The 23,369-nt window shown below is 50.9% G+C and overlaps 1 protein-coding gene across 3 annotated transcripts in view; it reads left to right on the plus strand.

Annotated features, from left to right (window-relative positions):
- The window catches only part of TASOR2 (transcription activation suppressor family member 2), a 45,914-nt gene that overhangs the window by 16,436 nt on the left and 6,109 nt on the right, over positions 1-23,369 (plus strand). For 2 of the 3 annotated variants that reach the window (XM_074828106.1, XM_074828104.1), the window contains exons 6-19: positions 331-468; positions 595-719; positions 821-840; positions 945-1,044; positions 1,787-1,887; positions 3,059-3,162; positions 6,069-6,141; positions 6,254-6,328; positions 6,979-7,044; positions 10,561-11,355; positions 13,249-13,485; positions 15,210-16,137; positions 17,229-17,754; positions 19,139-22,702. In XM_074828106.1, the coding sequence (XP_074684207.1) occupies positions 331-468; positions 595-719; positions 821-840; positions 945-1,044; positions 1,787-1,887; positions 3,059-3,162; positions 6,069-6,141; positions 6,254-6,328; positions 6,979-7,044; positions 10,561-11,355; positions 13,249-13,485; positions 15,210-16,137; positions 17,229-17,754; positions 19,139-22,702 (6,852 nt within the window). The remainder of the gene's footprint in view (positions 1-330; positions 469-594; positions 720-820; positions 841-944; positions 1,045-1,786; positions 1,888-3,058; positions 3,163-6,068; positions 6,142-6,253; positions 6,329-6,978; positions 7,045-10,560; positions 11,356-13,248; positions 13,486-15,209; positions 16,138-17,228; positions 17,755-19,138; positions 22,703-23,369) is intronic. The other variant, XM_074828107.1, reaches the window with a different exon arrangement.

Below are 23,369 nucleotides of genomic sequence, written 5' to 3' on the forward strand. Positions count from 1 at the left end.
AGCCCCATTCTATTCCTCCATGGAGGTGGCGTGTGGCCCCTTTCTCCCCTCCTCACTGGCTCCTGCTCTCTGTAGCTGGCACCAAAAACACATTCTTCCCGTTCACTCTCGTGAGCAGTGCAGATTTGTCTGCCGTGCCAAGCTTGGCTGAGTCAGGCCCTTATGTTTGGAAGGACACAAACACACACAACCCCTTCACAGTGGTGGGGAGCGTGGGGCTGCCAGCAACACTGTCTTTGGAGAAAAGGAGGATTCAGCGGTCTTTTAAAATAAGTTTCTGTGAACAATTATGATTTTTTTTTTCTTTTTTTGGTAAATTTTCTGGCCCAGGGGAAGGTCAAGGCGGTATCTGAGAATTACACAACCAGCTATACATGCCCATCTCCTGGCTATGACTGCCACATCGCCGTGAGCAGAAACAACACACCGTCAAAGACCAGCCACTGCCAGGCCTTCGAGCAGAGCCAGGTATAAGTTTGCAACAGGACTGGGCAGACAGCTCGCTTGCAGGCAGCAGGGGAGCACAGTGCTGGCCCAGATGCCTCACTCATTCCTCACCTTGTTTTTTCATCTGTGTTTCCCTTCTCACCCCAGTATTACGTGTATGAAGTGTCCAATGGCAGCACTGCCGAGCGGCCCAGGCAGATCTGCCCCTACATAGTCATCGCCTGCCAGTACAGGGAGCCGAAGGAAATGCCCGTCTTAGCTCTAGAGAACCTGTAAGCAACTTGCTGTCCTTCCAAAACACACTGATTGCTTTTGTGGGCTGTTTTTCCTTTTCCCGATGCTAAATGTTCCTCTTTTTCTCCCTTTTCTCTAGACCTGAGCTTAATCACAAAGGTAGGAGCACCTGGTGGTTGTTTCTGTTTTATAAGTGTACCTTTCTCTGTTTGCCCTCCTCTCCTCTCCTGCTTTCTCTGAGCAGTTCTCACTTTTGCCTGTAGCACTGTACTGTCCATGGAGGGGGCAGCTCTCCATCCGGGGCCAGCTTTTGTGCAACATCGCCCTGAGGACCCCATACAGCTCTACGATTCCAGCCCAGCTGTAAGTTGCCCCTTTCTCTTCTTTCTGTGCAATTTGTGGAGTGGGAGGCATCACACCTTTGGGTGTCTGTGTACCAGCAAAAGCCAGTTCTATGTCTCCTGCCCCATCCCTTCGTGGATCAACATCTTCCTGCAGCTGTACTGACTTAACCACCTGCACTGTCTGAACAATCATCAGTGTCAGAAAGGTTGTGTTGGGCAGCCGGCGGTGCAGTGTCACAGCAACAGCTGGATGAGGATGTGAGTTCAGGCCCTGAACTGCAGCTGGAAATGGCTGTCTTTTGTCATCTCTTTTTGTTAACTGCTTTGGGATGTTATTGCAACTCAGTTATTCCTGCTTGGGATTTTTCTCCTTGTGAGAAGTGGGCTTCCTGATGGTGCAGGTACGATCAGCCAGTTGTGTTCATAGATCAGAACAATGGCAAATAAAGTATTGAGGTAACTGGCATTCAAAAAAATGAGATATTTAACATTTTCCGTAGTCAGAAGAGCCAACCAGCGGGCAGCAATTTGAAACAGCCAGTGACAGCCAGTAACATAGCCACCAATATCAGTGTTTGGAGGTGTTTACAAACAGGATCCTCAAATCAGCAAAGTGCTAAACAAGCTGCACCTTCTCCAGCCTTCTCCAGAGCTGTTTTCTCTGGTTTCATAGTGACAGGGCAACCAGGACTCTTTGCTGTGCTTAACCCTGAGAGCCTTTTACGCTTGTGATCTCACCATCTGCTGCTTTATCCCCACAGGCCTCCCAACCTGGATGTTTACCATGTCATGGGTTTGTCTGACTTGAAGAAAAAGCTACCAGAAGCTGCATTTGGGAAAAAAAATTACATTGAGAATGAAGGTGAGTGCACAAAACCCGCCGGCGTGATGAGTAACGTATGCTTGTGCCATAGGAATTGCCGTGGGGGGTCAAAGCTCAGGTCCACATAGCACTGGGCCCTGTCTTGAAGGGTGGATGACTGCAGATAAATGAGGAAAGATGCCCAGGCAGCAGAGGGATGATTGCCTGCCCACACTTCATATGGTCTCCTTGAGTGATACAATCCTCTTCCTAAAGCAGCCCTTTAATCAGCCCGTTCCTGGGACAGGACAGGGTGGGAGACTCTGATTTCAGACCTGATTTGCAAGGTGCCAAACGTGGTGTAACCTGTGTTTAATTACGCTTTGGGGTTCATACTGCTGATTGATTTTTGGGTTGGAGTTTTGACAGGCCTGGCAGCTCTCAGCCCCAAAGTGTCGAGCTCCCAGTGTCTGTGTGTTGCAGCAGACATGCAGTGACTGACACAGATACTGCAGGTTGCACGTGGAGAGCTCTGAATGTGATTTCCAGAATCTCCAGGTGCGTTTTCATGTCATCTTGCACCAAAATAAATATGGACTGTTGCAGTGTTGCCTCCCTTCTGTGTATCAGCTGTGCTGAGCCAGGTTGGGGCTGGCTGACAGCCAGCCTGTTTTGGGGGTTAGCATTCAGCTTACGGTGCAGATGGACACGGGATAGTGCCAGGGCAGGGGAGGAGGCAGGAAAAATGAGGGGAGGCCACAGAAACACTTGATGAAGGTGCCATGGACCCACAGTCTTAAGATCGGCTGGTGAAAGAGAGGAAATACTTGAACAGAAGAATTTTGCTGTGAAATTCAGAGGAGTAAGGTTGGTCCGAGATCTTGCCTTTATTAAACTCCTTTGGGGATCAGAGTGTGCAATAAGGATGCTCCATAGCAGGGGACAATATGGCATGTTAGAATGAGGTATTTCCCTCTGAAAGGCTCTCTGTCTCTGTTGAAGCACACAGCACTGGTTAAATTGCTTTTGTTAGCTGCACAGATCAGATAGGAAACATCTCCTGTGAACCATGAGTTGAAGAGGAAACTCACTGTGATATGAATGCGTATACCAGCTTAGGAAATCTTGATAAATCTTTTTTTTTTTTAAAACACACAGTTTCCACCAATTGCACACCCATCTTCCTGATACAGGAGCACTTGTTTGTTCATTCTCTCTCTTTTGTCTGCAGTCTGCTTTCAGGGTGTTTACTTCAGTCTGTATGAAGTAGAAATATCAAATAAGGATCAATATAAAATGGATCGGTTAGTAGAAAATCTAAAGGAAAAGGACTTGGTAAGTATTTTAAAACATTGTTCTGGGAGGAAAGTGGCCTTTTAAATGATCTCTTGAAACTTTTGGTAACGTTATTCATAGATTCTGAACTAATGCAAAATGGAATGAATTTCCCTGCTTTAAGTGTTATTTTTCTGCTTTGTTATTCTCAAACGTAGTTTAATCTTTCTGTATATAAACTGTTAACTGAAGATTACCCACTGTGAGCTGGAAGCTGATTTCTAGGGTGAGCATGCCCTGCTGAGCAGAAGGCATTATGCCAGGCAAACCTCTTCTTTGGCCATGTTTATGCCAGATGACATTATTTTATTGTCTTTATTCATGATTTTCCCCCTTGCATTGCAAACAGCATGGTGGACAAGGACTGCAAGGGGCTCTTATATATTAAGAAAGCAGAAGCGAAGACCCCCAATGCCAAAATGATAAATGCTAAGCAAAAGACATCACATGCCTGCCTTTCTCCCTCGTGGCTGAAAAATAGCCCCCACTCAGCTGGATACTTACGCTGCTGAATACTCATGAGCTTCTAGGAGCTCTGCAGATGTTGAGAATTATCCTTTTTTTTAATGGGAGATTTCCCTTGCGATCTATTATCTGATCAGGCTTTTTTTCCGGCACACTGGGGTCTTTTTGTTCCCAGTGTGATCATCTCCTTGTGACTCCAGGGGATAAACCTCTCCCCTGTGGAGCACAGCACCTGCACCTCTACTGGGATTTGTGGTCAAGTTGGGTTTGGCTTTGCTGCTGCTGGTTGCTCTCTCACATCTGATGCTTCCTGTAGATTCAGGGTTGTAAATTCACAGCCGAGAACTCACAGCTGGCTGGGCACATCCTCCCCTCACTATAAGTTGGCAGAGGCCCATGAACTGCCTGGAAGTGTTGTTGCTGCACTGCTGAAGAGCTGCCTGCTGATGTGCAGCTTCCCACAAGCAACGTACCACAGCAAGTGTTCGTTGGGGATCCCTGTAAGAAAAGCACTCAGACTCCCTAAAGTATTGATGAAACTATCTTTTATTGGTAACAACATGAGAAGAAAAAAAGGGGATAGCAAAGACAAGCTTAATGTCCATTCACGTGTAGGTAACCCTGAACTGCGCAGCATTGGTTGGATCTCTGGTTGGGGCACAGATCTGTCCGTGCTGCAGCTCATCTTGAGGTTCCCAGCACATGGAATCACAAAACGATTTTTTGGTTGGAAGGGACCCTAAAGATCATCCAGCTCCAACCCCCCTGCCGTGAGCAGGGATACCTGAGGGGACATAAGCTTACAGATGCTATCCCTTTTTTCTTCTCCCATTCTTGCCAATAAAAGATATTTTAATCATTACTTTACAGAGTCCAAGTGCCTTTCTTGCTGGGATCTGTGACAACTGCATGTTCAGGTGCATTACACCATGTTTGCAGCACTGAGGGTTATAATACACATCCTGCCAAGCCCAGTGGAGCTCGGCTCGCTGGAGGGGTCGGCAAAGATGAGATGCTTGAGTTGTGGCCATGAGCAGTTTGGTATTGAAAGCTGTCAGGATGTCATTTCCCTAGAACTTTCTTACCCTCATATATCTGTCAAACTGAATGAATATATCTCCCTGATTTCAGTGAAGAAGCAGGCACAGCCCCTTTTGGGTGTGCTTCTTCCCCTTAGCGTGCTGTTGAGTAGCCCATGAGTGAATCTGCTTTGGTGGCAGCTCCCTAAGGTGCAGATGAAAAAAGCCCTCCGTCTCCTTTCCCTTTCAGTGGCCAGGTGCCCACCTTGTGCAGGGCCCAAGTGAAAATGAAGGGGTGGCTGGGGCTAGGTGGGGTTGCCTGAGGCCAGTTGTACTCCTCTGGGTGCTGACTGATGTCTCTCTCAACTCTGTGTGAGGTGACTGCTGCCTTATGGCTTGACTTTCCTCCTCACCTGCCTGAAAATCATCCTGTCCATGAGAAACCACAGCTATTTCATTGAGCTGGATTTATGCAACAGAGATGCTGGCTCTTATCCCTTCTGCTCCACTGGCTTGAGACAACCAGAGCACAGAGCTACTGTTCTGAATAGTGAATATTACACTGAAATTATTCAGCATTTCCAAAGTTGTTCTGTTGTCCTGGAGAAGTGAGGCTGTGGGCATTAGTCCAATCCTCTGTTATGTCTGAATATACAGAATAGGATCTGTGGCGTTCCACAGAGCATTAGAAGCCCCAGGGTTACTCAGTTCCTGTAAGTTTCCTGAAAAGATGTGTCTGCATGGAAGAAAGAGATCCAAAGGGGTGTCCCCATGGAGGGGAAGGCAGTCCAAGCCAAGCTCTGTGATGAGGCATCAAGCAACACCCAAAGATGAGAAAAGCCTCAATAAGTGCACGTATCTTTTTAGACATGCGGTCATCCAGCTCTGAGATAAAGTTGCAGACGTCTCTTAGACTCAGCAGATTTTTTTTCACATATTCATTGATACTGATGCTGCTAATAAGCAAGCTGCGTGGCCTGAACTTCAGTCAGACTTGTGGCTGGAACAGTTGGTTGTGTTTTGACAGATGCTGGTATCCAGCTTTGCTTTTCCTGCTGGGAAAACCTTCCCCTGGGGCTGTGGAAAGCAATTCCTGGCTGAGATGCCCAGGAGCTTTTGAACTGAAGGCACTAAAAGTAGTAACCTTGTTCATTAATTACACCTAGTTTGGCTGAGCTTATTTATTTTTTAAGGAACAGATGAGAGGAATTTGAGAGCTGAATAACAACATAAATGGAATGCTTTTGGTTACAGGCCCCAGTTGACCCAAGTGGCATGAAATGAACAGTGTCCTCCTCAAAAGGGAATGAGCTGGTAGTGTTGGCACACAGTCAGGACTTGTTGACAGTCGTTCTGCATGATAAAAAGTGTGCTAAGGAGGAAAGGGAGTGGTTGCTCTAACTTTATATGTGTTTATTATAGGCAATCATCAAATATTTACAAGACCAAGGAGTCCTTATCCTCCTCACGTCCTCTGCCTTGGCACGAGATGATGGTAAGACATGGCTATGTAGAAACCAATATCTGTGCTTAAACATCCTGCTGTGTTTTAGAGACGGACGGTGGGTGCCTTCAGTCTAAACAAAACCTCTTGCTTTCTTTCATAGGGTTTGACCCCAAGGAGCCTGGCAGCCTCCTGGCCCTGTTTCTGTTCACCTCATCCCGGTCGGTGTGCCTGAGAGGTAGGGAGGCTCCTTTTGCTGGCTTCAAACACTGTGTTTTGGGTGTGGGGTCCTCACCAGAGGATCCTCACAGACACATTCCTCTCGAAGAGCTGATTTCTCTGCTCAGAACCTCCTACAGCTTTAGCACAAAGGGTGTTTTTAAAAGAGGAGAGAGAAGTCCCAACTCTCTAGCTATGCTGTGTTTTAAGCTGATCTAAACCAGGTTCCCTGCCTCACCCATTCACTGCACATTCTTGCCCCTTTGCAGGAAGTTGATGGGAGTGACAGATAATTACTTTTCTCCCTCTCAGTCAGTTTTCAGCAGCATCCAGTCCCTGAACTGTCTTGTGTGTGCACGTGGGAGTCGGACTGCTGCAGTGCCTGGCTTACATCCCTAAAGGTGCACCAGAGCCGTGCTCAGGGAGGCAAAATGACACATGGGACTTGCTGGACTCTGCCCAAAGCTCATGTGATTTGCTAAGCCAGCAGGAAAAAAGCCTGCCCTAAAAAATAAGTGAATTTTCTGCTGAGATAACAAGTGAAAGGGGCTCCATGAAAGGTCGCTGCTGGTGTGGGGAAGGAGGGGAGAAGTGGGGAAGGGGAAATGCTCCCTAAAGAGCAGCAAGGGTTTGGAGGCTCAGCTGTATTGTGTGACTTCTCTGCTGCAGGATCCATAAATGCTGGTAGCAGAGCGGTGACGACCGGTCAGGGTGTGTGTCCAGTGAGGGAGGGAGGTGGGTGTTGGGCAGAGGCATGGTGCTTTGCTGCCATCAAGGTGAGTGACAGCTCTGGGACCTGGGAGGTGAATCCAGGCTGTTTGCAGCCCCAAAACATGCTGCTTTTCATGCAAAACAAACACAGAGGCACTAAATAAGAAAACAGATTGCACAGTTGGGACCTGCAGGTCTTGAAATAAGAATGAACTTCAACCTCTGTTGCATTTGCCTCAAATTTTCTCTGTACGCATTGGCTTTTTGCTGCACTGTGTGTGGAAATATTCACACTACCATTTCCTCTTGTGGACATAAAGTTACTGCTCTGCCTCCCCTGGACAGCTTCATCCACGCACCTCACTGCATCCACCCTACCAGTAATACTTTTAGCCTTGCAGATCCCCAAGCCAACGTATAAACAGGGGCCTTTCGCTCTGTGGAACTTCTGGCTTGCTTTTTGTTGAGTCATCCTAGGGATAAGCCAAAAGACTGTTTATGCCAGCACACACGGGTGTTTCAGTCCGCCTCTGTGTGAGCCGTGGCCGCCGTTGCCGACGGAGCTGCGCAGGACATACCCATCTCCCCTCCCCGGAAGATGAATCGGCAGAAGAGCCAGCAGGACCCACTGGCACATCCAAGCATGGATTGCTTTGTCATTTTTGGTGTTTAAGCTATAAACTTTCTCCTTCAGGATCCACGTATGAAGTGGTCTTGTAAAATGGGTGAAGACATGACAGCAACTTGGCAACACGGGGTGCAAATGTCTTTGATGCCTGAATTCAGCCAACCTAACTTTAAGGACATGCTACTGGTCTTAGTGTAGCAACTCTTCTAGTTTCTTTTCTAGGTGTAGGAGAGAGACAGGCTCCTCCTGAGGCAAACTGAAGATCCCAAGTGCCAGGTCAAACCTGGGATCAGGTTGTTGCTGTGATGCCTGAAGTTGGGTGAGCTGAAAGGAAAGAACGCCTGGAGAGTAGACTGGAGGTGGGAGCTGACCACTCAGATATTGAGATCTTGCTGACCAGCTCCTCAACAGGCAGAAAACACCCTCCAGAGCAGAGGAATCTATTGTGGCAACTGAGGCACGGACTCTCCATTGAAGTGCAGAAGGAAAATCCTTTATTATTAAAATGGTACATACTTGTGCTCTCGCTACCTTAGCTCTTACTTCATGATAAGCAAATCAGCAGCTAGATGGTCATCAACACTCTTATCCCACAAACAGTTCCATACCACACAGGCAGTCTCGGTGCTGCCATTTTCTTCACCACACTAGCACAACCTGGTATCTCTCTTTGAAGGCCTGTTTCTCCTCCAAACCTTGCTGCTTCTCCAGGCCAGTGCAGAGTAGAGCTGACGCTTCTCCAAGCCAGCACAGGACAGAACTCCTGACTGGCTCACCAAGCAAAGTTCTTCTGGGCAGAGCTCTCCACCTTCACTTAGCTCCCCAAACAGAGCTCTCTGGCTGAGCTGCCTGGCCAATGTCAATTTGGCTCTTAAGTATTGAATCTCCCACAGCTGTGCAGGGCTGACAGGCCAATGCCAACTTGCCTCTTAATCATTTACCAGTAACACATGATTTGACTCTTAACATATTGAATCTCCCACAGCTGCGCAGAGCTCACACTCCCACAAATCTATTCCTGAAAGGCTGACTGTGAGGGCTGTGTGTTGGGGGAGAGGAGAACAGGGCAAGGAGGTATTTAGCTTGAAGAGGGTAACTGTGGAAGAAGGTGGTGGAGACAGGAGAGGGCACCAGGAGTAAGGAACATCCCCGAGCAAAGATGGTGCAAGATGGCTGGTGGGAAGGTTTGGGGCTGCAGCAGATGTTGCCCGTGGCTGGTGTTGATGCTAAAGAGAAGGCAAAGCCTGGGCAGCCAGAGAGCAGCTGGTGGTGAAGCAAAGAGGCAGGGGAAGAGGATAACATTGAGTAAACGCTCAGTGTTGTTACGTGTTGTGATCTGAATGTTGATGGCTTCCAGATGTTTTCCCTCTGGTGCCAGCAGGACTCCTGCACATGCTGTCCCGTTCTGCCTCCGCGAGCGGTGTTGCCCCAGCCAGCCCTGACTGTCTCCTGGGTCCAAGACCTCTTGTCGCTGGGATTTTAAACCCTTTTTGCTTTAGGGTTTCTCTTTTCTATGAAGATAAGCAGAGGGGTTTGGGCTTGAAAAGGGACAGTCGCCGAAGATGGCAGGGGTGAGATGCAAAGAGAAGAGGAAGGTGAAGGACAGACACATTTGAAGTCACTCAGCTCAGACTCAAAGCATGAATAATGTTTCCCGTTTCGAAACAAGCAGCCTCTGAATCTGATCCCTTCCTGTCCAGACAGCCTTTGGGAGGAATGTAGGGCAGGCGTAACCAGCCTGCTGTGCAGACGTGCCGCAGCGTTCCCGAGCCAGCAGCGGAGGCAGGCAGCTGGGAGCAGGCTCGTGGGGACGCCTGGGCTTGCCAGTAACAAGGACCAGCATTACCAGTGCAAGACCAGGCCAATAGATGAAGAAAATCTCACATCTGGGAGGGGAAGAGAAACGCCTTTGCCTGGCTGGGAAGAAATGTCGGATCATAACACGCAGATGGGCCAAGCCTGTGTGTGCAAAGCGCCAACGTCAGCCTGCTGGGTTTCAGCAGATGAAGCCAGATAAGTGTGACTTGTGCAGGAGCTCAGCCGAGAGGCTCTGCATATCACACCAGCTCTCCAGGCATTTCCAAACACCAAGAGGACACTGCTCTGCCAAGCAGAGCCTACTTCCATGGTGACACATGTGAGGGTGGGCACCCTCGAGCCTTGGGACTCACTGATCCCTGCTGGGAGCTAAACCCAAGGCTCTTACGATACTGTGCAGCGTACAGGGTAGGGCCTTGGTCCTGCTGGAAGCAGAAACACCAACTGTTTTCAGTAGGATCAGTCCTCCAGCTTTAGAAAATCACCCAGAGGTTCATGTTATTTATTGATACGGTCCCCAGATCTGCTTGAGAAAGTCTGTATACCCCCATCCCACTCCAGTAGTGTCCTCATTTGAAGTGCATCCACCCAGGTAGAGATGGAGCTGCTGAAAGTTGCATCTGAACGGTGATCTGAAACACAAGTGATCTGAAAATGGTGCTAATCGAAACACCCTGCGTGGACAACCCTAAAGTTAAACAGGTTTAAAAAAAACAAAACAAAACCCATGTATTTTCAGAGCTTCAACTGTCTGAAATGTTGGATTTAGCAGGAATTGCTGGAGTGAAGGGACTTAGACCACTATGTGTGCGATCTCACCATGTAATTTCCTGCGGAATGGGGCTAGCTGATAAAACAGCAGTCTTTCATCTTAGTTTAATCCACTTTTGACTCCCATGTGCAATTCTTTTTTACTTTCAGCAGTTACAAACATCCATCAAACCAGGACGTTGCCCCTGGGGCTAGCTTTTTGTGGATAGGCTTCTGGGGCTTTTTCATAGCTTTCATGTTCTCTTCACATGTAACGGTGAGGTGATTGGGGGAATATAATCTTTTTTTAATATGAGTAAAATTCTATTATTTTCCTTTCGCAGCTGAAAAGCACGATCCAAAAGGTGATAGGGAAGATGGTGACGATAGTGACATCTCACTAAAAACAGCCTCAGTTTTGCCTGGGCTTCGCTATGCCTTACAGAAAGCCAGTTCTTCGAGGGGGGACGCAGTCAGTACCAGCATACGAATCAAACAGCACTTCCAGGAATACGCAAAGCTTGGTCAAAATACACAGCCCATCTCTGGCCAAAGCAGTGAAGTTCCCCTTTCCTCTGTCCTCTCACCAACTGATGATGAATGTGCTAATCCCTTCAAAAACAACTCAGAGCAGTCCTTCTCCCAGCTGCAGTGTTATCTCTCCGATCCCAGCAGCTATACTCTGGAAATGTCAGCTGCCTTAGGATGTTTGGCTGGTGCTGTTCAGTCTCTTTGCTGTGATTCGGAGGCTGATTGTAAAGTGGATTTCTCTTCAGCTGCACCACCAGACCCTGTTCCTCCCAACACAGCAAGAAAAGTCAGAAGTGAAAACCTGGAGCCCACAGTGGGGCTGGACCAGAGCAATGAAGGGCCCACAAAAGACATCAACTCGGCGAGCAAGCTATGGGTGCAGCAGAGCGGGAGGAAATCCAGCCGAGCTGTTGTGACCAGGAAGAAATGGTCACCCCTCAAGATGCAAAAGCATCCTATGGGAGACAGTGGCAAAAACAGGAAAGCAACCAAGAAGAAGAAAATCAACATCTCTTTCTCTTTTCCTAAAAAGCCAGGGCTCAAGGCCAGTTCCAATGAGCCCATGCTTAAATTAGCCAATTTGCAGTTTCCACATAGAAGGAAAAGAGGTAAGTGCTATATAAATGGGGCTGATTTCTTCCTGCTTCACGGGGGTATCCAGCTGGGGTGCTCAGGGTTCTCTAGGAGCCATGTCCCCTCACCACCCCCCTGTGCACAGAGCAAGCAGACATCTCCTGAGAACATCCACACAGGTTTGTGGTGATGTCTCCACAGTCTCTGGTTCAACCTGGGAATGACCCCAGGGCTGTGACGGGGCATTTCAGTGAAGGTGCCTGAAACCCGGTGCCGTAGTCCATGCTGGTGCTTTCCTTTGCTTACAGCGGACTGAGAGACAACACCAAATTGGGTGGGAGTGTTGATCTGCTTGAGGGTAGGGAGGCTCTGCAGAGAGATCTGGCCAGGCTGGAGCGATGGGCTGAGGCCAACTGGAGGAGTTTCACTAAGGCCAAATGCCGGGTTCTGCCCTTGGGCCACAACAACCCCCAGCAGCGCTACAGGCTTGGGGAGGAGTGGCTGGAGAGCTGCCAGTCAGAGAGGGACCTGGGGGGGGATTGACAATGAGCCAGCGGTGTGCCCAGGTGGCCAAGAAGGCCAATAGCATCCTGGCTCATACCAGCACTAGCGTGGCCAGCAGGGACAGGGAAGGGATCTTACCCCTGTGCTCAGCCCTGGTGAGGCCGCCCCTCGATGAGTGGGTTCAGTTTGGGGCCCCTCCCTCCAAAAAGGCCATTGAATGACTCGAGCGTGTCCAGAGAAGGGCAACGGAGCTGGTGCAGGGTCTGGAGCACAGGTGTGATGGGGAGCGGCTGAGGGAACTGGGGGGGGTTTAGTCTGGAGAAGAGGAGGCTGAGGGGAGACCTCATGGCCCTCTGCAACTCCCTGAAAGGAGGGTGCAGAGAGGGGGGATGAGTCTCTTGAGCCAAGGAACCAGCGCCAGAACAAGAGGGAATGGCTTCAAGCTGTGCCAGGGCAGGGTCAGACTGGCTCTTAGGAAGGATTTCTTTGCAGAAGGGGTTGTTGGGCGTTGGAATGGGCTGCCCAGGGCAGGGGGGGAGTCCCCATCCCTGGAGGGGTTGAAGAGTCGGGTTGACCCAGCGCTGAGGGATCTGGTGGAGTTGGGAACGGTCAGGGTGAGGTTCATGGTTGGACTGGAGGATCTTCAAGGGCTTTTCCAACCCAGATGATTCTGTGATTTTGTGACTGTGCACAGGGCAATCAGACAAGTCCTGGTTATTGCATCCCTTGTCTGCAGACTGTCGATGGCTCAGGGAAGGAGCAGTTGCCAAAGCCGTGCTCGTTGCAGGCTGCCTGTGTAACCAGCTACCCTACATGGTCACATTGTGACCCCCTGAAAGTCAATTTTCTTGCTGTAGCCTTGAGGAAATGAGAAGTGTGAGATTGATCACACCCAGCTTACTCTGCTGAAAGCTGGTATCTGGCCTGAGCTGCTCATTTCAGGTGTCTCAGTGGCACAAATTGTCCTCTGAAGGCTCCTGTCTCACTGCTGAGGATAGGCCAACCCTGTCCTTTTGAGCCAGCCCAAGCCTCCACTGGATTTGTTATGACGCTCCAAGTGGGTTGAGATGAATCTCAGCCTTCCTAAGGTTGAGATAAGTACCCTCAGGTTGCAAGCGTGCCAGGTGGGAATTAGCGTGGCTTATCCCCCAAGAACACATATTATAGGTCAGGAAAGCAGGCTTTTAATGAGCTTAAGGAGTGATGCTTAATTTTTAATAACTGCTTACAGATCACTTGCATCGGTAAGAAACCCCTTTGTAAGATCAGATGCATAAATCAAGTCACTGAAGAGTACTCTGCTGCTGCCAATCACTTCTAAAGCAGTCCTTCCACATTCCTTAACTGGATATTTTGCAATTACTCCTTTCTAATATGAATATGCCTCAAACCAAAAGAAACGCTTTCCCTTTTCCCTGTCCCAGGTGCAGAGGTCCTGTCTGCAGAATTTGTGCAAAAAACACAGTCTGAGCCTGTTCTGAAGGAAACCTCAGCTCCCGACGATCCTAGCTTGGAAAGAAAGAGACCAAAGACACTGAAGACCCCAGTCATGAAAAAGGTTCCTGTCGCTGAAACCATCACGAAGCCACTGAAGTGTAAGATGCAAAAAAGTGTGGCTAACAACCCATCAAAACCTCAAGCCAGAAAGCAAGCAGAAAGTGGTAAGAGTGCTGTTTCTTGTGGAAATCTTTCCTTTAAAAGCTGAGCCGTGAAACACCACGGTCGGGTCACCATTGGCCTTACAACATTTAGTGCTGAGGGTCAGGTTTGGGGTCTGAGTGCTGCTGCCCCGCAGCCCGTGGGCACCCAGTTATGTGTAGTAGCATAAAACACGAAGGTGATCGTGAAGATCACAGTTACAGAATGTACAAACCACATGGGGTCTCTTCTGAGTCTTCCTGAGCTTTCAGTTTGCATCCTCAGCAGACTGCTTGGATGGTTTAAAAAGCTTGATTTTTAGCTGCTGAGCTCAGAAACCGCGTTGAGGACAGAGCGTTATAACCTCTGCTCGTAGCCAGCGTCTGCCTAGATTTTTAGTCCATTACGTTGTAAATCCGGTCATTTTAAAAATGTTGAATTGTCACAGCCTTTGCAGACAGACTGCAGCAGATTTAAGAGGCAGCATGGACAGTCCCTGGGTGTAGCATTTGCAGGTGCTGGCCGGGAGTCTGCTGTTAAACTGAGAACCAGTATTACAGTGCCAAAATAAATGATGGAACAGGAGAGTCATTTTCTGTTAATTTGTCATGTTTCCTCACACTCGTGTTTTGATGTCCTCTTTCAGATCTGCCTCTGGTCCTTCTTTTCCCCCTTCCTGGGGGAGGTGGAGGCTCTGGAGACTGGTTTAGCCACCTCAGCTCGGTTTATCCGTTCTTCTTGATCTTTTTTTTTTGCCACGTGTTCCTGAAACGTGGCACTTTTCATCAGCCTGTGTGTGTCAAACACCGCCCCTTGTTGCCCTTGTCACATGGGGGTTCCTGGAGCGGATCTGGCCGGTGCTCTCACACAGGCAGGGTGTCAGATGGGTCCTGCTGAATGCCAGGATCTGCCAAAAATGCAAAATAAGAGTGTTTAGCAGTAAGAAATACTTAATTTATATGCCTTACTATGCAGTTCTCAAGGAAATTAAATGTAACACGTAGGACTTTAGCACAGATGTGATTTAATAAGGTTTTACTTAAAGAGAGATTTTTGTGCTGGGTTTTAGTAGAAGGCATTAACCTTGTTTAATGACTTCATACTGTTTTTACGAACATGGGCCTTGAGCCATGTGAGGGGCATTTTTAATGCTGAAAACTAAATGAACACTTATTTGCTGTGCTCTGGCTGCCTTTGGGAGCCCCCAGGTTTCTGTGTGTGCTCCGAGTTGTAGCTGAAGGGCAGGTTTTGCTCTTGAGAGGGTGTGCAGTGGGAAGCATGAGGGCATGGGTGGTTTTTCTCTGTTTTAGAGATTTGGGGGTTTTTTGGAACTGTGGATTATTGAAAGCATAGGACAGGGTTTATCTGTGAAGATTGCAAATACGCAAACTAGAAGAAAATTTAAAGCAAAATAAAAAGGATTAAGGGAACACCTAAAATAGCTCAGGTTGTATTTAAGTGGCCAAACTGCTCTGTGCACAGAGGCCAAGAGAGAGTTTGGTCACTTTGGATCCAGTACCTTTTATTTCTGAGAATAAACCCCCTTCCTGAAGTCACTTAGATTCCCAACTCTGGATTGGTTTGTAGTAGCCATGGCCTACATGACCATGGAGATGATTTTTTTTTTTTAAGTGTTCAATTTCCACGTTGGAGAGACATTGCCAAACTGAAAGCCTGCTTTGAACCCCTTCTCGAGGCAGAGCTGTGCAGTCTTTGTTTATTCTCTGACTTTGTTTTCCTCACGCAGAGTGGAAGGAGCCATTCTCTGTCCTCCCAAGCGAAGTTTCTAGCCAACGCCATGGAACGGATAGCCAAATGAGTGAGACTCACCCAGGCGGGGTTGCTGATCTTGGTTTCGATCTGAAGGAGAACGACTACAAGTCCCACGCCTTGAACTTGCTGGCTGATCTGGCTCTGGGTTCTTGTATTCCTTCGTTTATCCCCAGGGACAGCAGGGTGATCGCTGCGTCCTGCAGCTCCTCCAGCAACTCTGCGAAGGAGCAGCAGAGTCATCACAAACACAAATCCTTGCGGGTTGCTTCCGACCACGAATACCACCGGGTAGACAAGCTCGCCAAGGGAGCCACCTCTACTAGCAAAGCATCACCAAACCAGAAGCTCCCTCCTGATGAAAAAACAGACTTAAATGACTTGGTCTCTATTTCCAGGGAGAAAAACCCTGGGATTTTCAGCAAGAAGAACAGTGTCAGCCCCAGCCCTGCAAAACCCTGTGCATTGTCCCCAACAGAGACTCAAGAAGCTGCCGAGGTAAACAAGCACTGCTTCATCTCCGCCGAGCACTCCTACGCCTCACAGATGCCTGAACACTCCAAGAAACACATGTATCACAGAGGTGCCCCCTACCCTGGCCTAGTACCCTTCAGAAACGGAACCAGGAACCCCCAATCAGGACTCCTGATGGGGAAAGTCCTGCCTTTCCGCCACCAGCAGAACAGTACCCATCTGCAGCGGGCCTTCCAGGCCTTGGCCATGGGGCGCAGGAGCAGCCTGCTCTCCCCCAGGCAGAAGGAAGATTTCACCAAGTCCCACACAGTGAACATCCGCGGCAAGTCCATGAAGGTGACGTGCCACTGGGAGGCAGAGTATCTCTTCAATCTGGACAGCAGGTACACCAACGATGCCCTGGAGAAAACTGTCATCCGCGCCCTGCATGGGTAAGTCAGGCTGGAAGGCTGTCTGCCTCTTGCTGGACATCTGAGATGCTTTTGGAAGGGGCTTTGCTCTTTTTCGTTTTGCTTTGCATGATAATTGCCTTTTTCCCCATGTTCAGATGCCCAGTTTTACTATGTTAAAGCCAGTGTGTCTTCCCTGTGGAGAAGGACTTGTGGATACTGGTGGGTGACAAACTGGACATGAGCCAGCAATGTGCATGGCCAGCCCAGAAAGCCACCCATGTGCTGGGCTGCACCCAGAGCAGTGTGGGCAGCAGGGCGAGGGGGGGGATTCTCCCCCTCTGCTCCGCTCTCAGGAGACCCCCCTGCAGTGCTGGGTCCAGCTCTGGGGGCACCAACATCAGAAGGACACGGACCTGCTCGAGCGGGGCCAGAGGAGGCCACGAAGATGCTCGGGGGGCTGGAGCACCCCCCTGTGAGGACAGGCTGAGAGAGTTGGGGGGGTTCAGCTGGAGAAGAGAAGGCTCCGGGGAGACCTTAGAGCGGCCTCCCAGGACTGAAAGGGGCTACAGGAAAGGGGGGAGGGACTCTTGATCAGGGGTGTAGGGATAGGACCAGGGGGAACGGTTTTAAACTGAAAGAGGGGAGATTTAGATGAGATCTAAGGAAGAAATTGTTCCCTGTGAAGGTGGTGAGGCCCTGGCACAGGTTGCCCAGAGAAGCTGTGGCTGCCCCCTCCCTGGAAGGGTTCAAGGCCAGGTTGGACGGGGCTTTGGGCAACCTGGGCTAGTGGAAGGTGTCCCTGGCATCTTCCCCAATGGCAGGGGGAGATAGGACTAGATGGTCTTTAAAGGTCCCTCCCAACCCAAACCATTCTATGATTCCCTTGGCTCTGCAGCTAGAATTGGTACCTAGAGCCATGAACCGACATCCTCCTTGGCTGTGAGTTTCTTTTTTTTTTTTTTTTTTCAGCAAGCTGGAAATCACGTCAAGTGATCTGTGTCTGCAGCTGGGCATTTGCAGCTGCCTGGCACTGGGGCTCAGCACTGTGGGGAACCAGGAGCTGAGTTACCTTGTGCTAGTCAACTGGAGGGAGGATGAAGATATTTCAGGCTGTTTGCTTTCCCTTCCAGGCCCTGGGACCCTGATCTGCCCCACGACATGGAAGATGTGAAGCTGATATTTCATATGTGGATGGCTCTCTTCTACAGCAAACCCAGCAAGCTCCTGAGCAACATGAGGAAGGTGGTGCAGCACAGCAACCCCAAGAAGTACGTCTCAATACACAGCACTGGGGACTTCCTCGAGCTGAGTGATGATGGTGAGGATTGGTTTGAGTTGGAGACGTGCCCTGCAGACTCTTGGTCAGACCCTGACCAGACTCCCAGCAGCTCTCTGGATCGCAGCACACATTGCCAGGGAGTTTTCCACCCAGAGGAGAGCCCTGCAGACTCTCAGACTGACGCTGATGGGAGTCCTGGTGTTGTCTATAGTACGGTATCGTCCTCTTCAGGGGAGCTGTCCTGTGGGGAGGAGGAGCCTTCCTCCACAAGCTGTCCTGAGAGCCTTTCCCTCACTGATGAGAGCCTGGCTGTGAAAGACAAGCAGCTGGCAGTCATTCCTGCGGATCGTGTGCGTGATGTCTCGACCATCACTGCGGTAAGAGCTTGGAGTTTGGGGGATAAGAGTCTACAAGGCACACAACGCTTTTTGCACTTATAGGAGTAGGATATTTTGAGAGGAGTGGAGCAGACATGCTTGTGGGCTCTCTCTCAGTGGGGGTCCCCAAAGCAGGACAGAGGAATGTCCCCCAGAATTTAGCTGCCCCAAGTGACTGCCACACAGATGTGCTCAGAGTCACCATAAAAAAGCAGCTTTCAGGCCTCAGTCTGGGTTTGGATATCCTCTTGGACTGAGCTGGAATCCCCAGGCTCTGCCTCAAGCCCTGTCCAAGGGAGCAGGGTCTCCACTTGGGTGCTCTCCAAGGGGGAGGAATCCCAAAGAACTAGAGCAATTAAAGTCTGGAGCTCGGCATCTCTTCCTGGTTTCAGCTGCAAGCTGTGTGAGCTCGGATTAGGTCTCAGAGCTGCGCTTAACTGAGGGAAGAGAGGAACCACAAACACCCCAGACCAGGACTCAAAAGCCTGCCTGTCTCCTGTGGGAAGCTGCCTTTGCCTGCCCGCAGTCGCAGCAGTCCAGACGTGTCAGGGGACACGGCGCAGCCTCTCCTCCGCTCGTTTGGGAGAGCTGAGGTTTGCTGGCTTGGAGAGATTTCCCCCACACAGATGGCAGTGCCGTGCTTTTGCAACATTTCCCTCGGCCTTCTGGTGAAGTTAGTTAATATTCCATTCTGGGTAGGGTTTTTTAAATTAATTTTTACAGTTTCTATGGTCTGCAGATGGTCAGGAGCAGAGGTACTTGGGTAAATACAAAACATGGGTGTCTGCTGACATTTTTCAAGCCTGAATTCTTGAACTAAAATAATTCCCCTCAAACTTCCCCTCTAGACAAACAGGCAGCTACCATAGGGCTGCAACTGTTTTGCATGAAATAAAAAATATCCCAGTGTTTTTTACCACCTGGGCTCGGTGCTGTGGAGCAGGCAGAAGTGTTCTGGGGGGAAATGTGGAGTCACTGTCCGTAGTCTCCATATAGCTTGCTTGGACAGATAAACTCAGGAGAGATAAGAGGATGCTGCTTGCACATATTACTTCTGGGCACTGGCTGATGACCCCGGCACAGTTTGGTCTATTTTTAAGCCATTTCATGGTGTAAAGAAGATAGAAAGTTTCAAAACTTTTCCCTGGCTGTCTGTGGGACTCTGCTTGCTGGCTGCAGTGGGGATGGTAGTGGCTCACGTGGGGTCAGGATTCAACCTGGACTTATTTTATGAGACAAACTCAAATGAATGTCCTCAGGTGCTGTTGGAGTGGTTATACTCGCAAAGTTTGAGCATTTAAAATATCCATGTCCTCCTGCGCGGGTGTCTCGGATCCTGTATTTGCCTCCCTTGAAGATTAACCTCTGAATTGTTTTGTTTCAGGAGGAGCTGCCCAGGGAGGGACTGTCGGACACTACGATGACCCCCAGCCCTTCCGTTGAGCTCGGCGATGCCAGCAAGCCCCGAGCTGCACTGGGCAGGGAAAACCTGTGCAGCCAAACCCCAAATTCCAGTACATCTCCCTGGAGCGATGCACTGAGTGCGCTGGGTGGACGCAGAGAGCAGGAGAAGAGCGGGTGGGCAGCAGGGTCAGCGGGTGGCCCCGGCCCTCCCGAGGATGGGAAGAGCATGAGAGACGCTGGGCACTGTATGGAAGTTGTGGATGGCAGCTGGGCCACCAGCGATGGACCACAACGTGCCTGTGATTCGATGTCCTTAGAAGCGAGTCCCAAAAGTGCAAAGCCTGATGGAGCCGGTGGGGAAGGCAGGGAATCACAACATCCCTTCAGACATCCAAAAAAAGAGGAGGAAGAGGTGGAGGAGGGGAAAAAAGAGAAAGAGGACTCTGAATATGAAAGCACAGTCCTGCGGCCTGTTGGTATAGAATTTTCTGAAGGTGGTGATGCCGACACGGAGCATGAACGCAGTGAGCAGAAGCGAGTGAATTTCATATGTCTGAAGCACTTTGGCATTCCCAGAGACGGCCCTGTGCCCAGCCCCACTACCGTAACATCCCCCCGCCCAGGCAGATCAACACCAGTGCTGTCAGATGGGACTGGAACGGGCCCTCAGGGGCTTCCTGGTGAGGTGGCACCAAGCCTGGCCACACTGCAAGAGCCCTGGGAGGCTCTGGCCACCTCAGGTGCGGAGACAAACAGTGTTGGTTTGGCCAGTCCAGCCGATGTGGGTTCACCCCATGACAGCGAGTTGATGCTGCTGTTACCATCTGCTCCCAGCCTTGTCTGTGGGGTGCAGCCAGACAGCATCACAGGCGACTTGGGACCTGCTGGAGAGACACTCGGGGATGGCTTAGAGCAGAAAGACGATGATCGTGCGCCCTCTGCAGAAAAGCAGGCGCCTGCTGGGAGCAAAACTGGCAGCACAGCTCACCTCGAGTCACTGTGTACCCAGGGACTGTCGCTAACTTTGTTGCCTGACTCCAGCTCTGTCTTCCTCATGTCTCTGGATGAAGCAACAGATCCTGGGGCTGCTCCAGAGGACCGGGAGGCCACGGCAAGCATCCAGTCTCCATCACAGAGCGGCTTGGGAGGGAGCAGCTGCCTTTCCCAAAGGTGTGGAGGCGATGTTTGTGCTGACCTCGCTTTGCTGAGCACTGATGAATCAAACCCAGAAGGGAACAAGGTTTTGGTAGAAGAACAGCGTAGCGGCCCTTCTGCCAACTACCCAGGTGTGCTGGATGAGTCCTTGGGAGAAGGTGATGGCCGGGGCTTTACCTTTGACTCTAGCACCTTAGCAGGTGACTCTGAAGCTGAGGAGAGTGGTGATGTGTGCCTCGGGAGCGACAAAACAAACACAGTGATGGTGGCTAACGCACTGCAGGAGCCAGAGACCTCTCTTCATCACCTCCTGGAATCAGAGCCCTCCTCCTCGGTGAGAGAGGGGATGTCTGCCATGAAAGAGCCCCCCAGGCAGCAGCAAAGGTCTGCAAACGGCCTGTCCTCACCTGCCTGTGGAGGCTCAGCTCCTGCTTCTCCCCCTGAGCAGGACCCTCTCCCCCATGGCGAAGACACAGACCCCCCCCACCACTCGTTGAAGCAAAGCAAGCAGGGGCCAGTCCTGTGCCAACACGGGAAGCCCCGCAAGCAGGCAGCTGCTGCAGAAGTGAGTGTGGCTGCTGAGAGCCCAGGCAGCTCCTTAAAGACCAGATATGCAGAAGAGGTGAAAAAAGACACGGGTCTGTGCCGTGCAGAGCCAGCGGAGAGCTCCCCTGTGGCTGTGCTCGTGCCAGGTAACCCGAGCTCGCTGCCTCTTTCTCCTCCACACAACCACAAGGCAGGTCTGCACAGCATCGAGCCAGACTCGGTCCTCACCGTGCACCCCAAAACGTGCTCCCCCAGCGTGAACTTGGCTCTGGATGGTGCCCCAAGGTCCTACTGCGTGGGACAGCTGCCACCAGGCACCTGCTCCAGGTGTGCCAGTCCTGAGGAACAAGCAGCAGACGGGGTGGGGAGCTATGAGAAGGAACCCATCATGCAGGAAGGTTCAGAAGGAGGAAGCAGCAGCCCTCTCGCCAGTCCTGCATCTTTTTCAGCGGGGGAGTTGCTCGTGTCACTGTGCAAGCCCCAGTCTGTGTGCAACCATGGTGAGGCCAAGGCATCCGACGCGTTTGCTGATCTGCACGGTGCTGGCATGGAGGTGGGAGAGGGAGAAATCCCCGCTCTCCCCTTCCCAACGTGGCCGTTACACACGCACGGGAGGCTTGATGGAGAAAGCCTGGAGCTTAGCAACGCTGAGGATCTTTCAGACGTGCTCCCGAGAGCAAAGCAGCTCCCCAGCAAAGACAGACACATGGGCTTGACCTCTGAAGATCTGTTTGAGACTTTCTCCAGCGACTCAAACCAGGAATATTTTGGGGGGACTTCACGGTCCCTGCTTACAGCCGGGGGTTCCTACAGCACGAGATCCAGGGATGCTGCAGGCACAAGGACTAACTGCGACTCCTCCTCTGCGAGCTCAGTGCACGTGGAGGGGTGCAGTGAGGATTGGGGCTCGGTGGGCTGCTCATGGGCTGAGCCGGGCTGGCCCATTGGCCCAAGGGAAACCAGCGGCGGGCACGTTCCACTGTACGTCAATATTAGGGACAGCCAGGGGGTCGCCAGGGTCTACCAGAACTTCTTGGTCACCAAAAAGTGCCAGGAGAGGATGGGAAATTCGCAGCCTTCCAAGGGGCACAGCCACTGTGCTGGGCAGTCTCATTTGTTAAGGTCACTGATGGGGACTTGGAGGGGTTTTGAGGAAATCACACAGCACACTTTGGACATGGAATGTCTCCGTTTCCATTATAAGCTAAAACAAATCCTAAGGAATGGGAAACCACCCTTTTCTACCTCCAAAAGCATCTTTCCACAAGACTTTTCTCCCCAGGTGATGTCTGAGACATTGCTTGTGCGAGAAACTCCTGACCTGCTCTCCCTGCAGAGCAGGAGCCCTTTGCAGGTGACGATCCTGCCCTCAGACCCACGGCCGAGCGGGCTCAGCCAGCACCAGCGAAGCAGCTGGCGTGGGGACCCGTGTAGCTCATGGCAGGACACACTCTGCAACGAGAGGAGCAGGGCCCAGACCACGAGCTGGGGCCGCATGGCTCCCTTCCACCTCAGCCAGCTCAAGTACAAAAATAAGCTAAAGGACTTGCAGGGGGACATCGCCGTTATCCTCGACAAGTATGCCGAGTTGAACAGGGTGATGCTGAGCAGGGCTGATGTGGGGAGCCGGGGCGCAGGGCCGGTGCCGGCGGATGGGGAGGCTGCGAGCGAGCGGACGCGTGCGTCCCTCCCGGGGAGGATGGCCGCCTTCGAGGAGATGATCGCGGAGCTGTGCAGCACGCTGCGTTTCCGCCTGCACAGCGTGGCTGAGGAGGCCTGCGGCCCCGCCGGCATGTTCTACCTGGTGGAGACGGGCAAGGACCCTTTCTTTGCAAGAGTGAAGGTAACAGCCGGTCCCGCCAACCTGGACGGGGACGGGTGGCCCTGGGGTGAGAGCTGAGGGCAGCAGGAGCCAGCGCAGGGCAAGCTTGCTCAACCCAACATGGGTGGCATTTGGTTTCCTTAAGCCAGGAGCCACCTCTTGCCATTTCATCTTGGCTCCCACCAGCAGAAATTAGAATCATAGAATCATTTTGGTTGGAAAAGGCCTTTAAGATCATCAAATCCAACCATTAAGCCAACACTGCCAAGCCCACCACTAACCCATGTCCCTCAGCGCCACGTCTGTGCGTCTTTTAAATACCTCTAAGGATGGTAACTCCACCCCTTCCCTGGGCAGCCTGTTCCAGTGCTTGACAACCCTTTCAATGAATAAATTTTCCCTAATATCCAATCTAAACCTCCCCTGGTGCAACTTGAGGCCGTTTCTTCTTGTCCTATCACTTGAACATCCCCCAGGCCAAAACAGATCATGCAGGAGCAGCCCAAACTCAACCCCCACAAAGTAGCTTTTGCTTGAGCTCTTGGTGATGGGTTGGAAGCTCGGGGAGGATGATTGCATGGGAGGATTCGCTGCTCTGAAATAGCAAAGAAGCCCAATGCATGGTATGGTGAGATGCTCAAGGGGGTTTTCTCAAAGGTTTTTGCCAATAAAGGTAAATGGCTGCTTC

The sequence above is a fragment of the Strix aluco genome, chromosome 5 (assembly GCF_031877795.1).
Source record: "Strix aluco isolate bStrAlu1 chromosome 5, bStrAlu1.hap1, whole genome shotgun sequence".
In the NCBI taxonomy this organism is placed as follows: domain Eukaryota; kingdom Metazoa; phylum Chordata; class Aves; order Strigiformes; family Strigidae; genus Strix; species Strix aluco.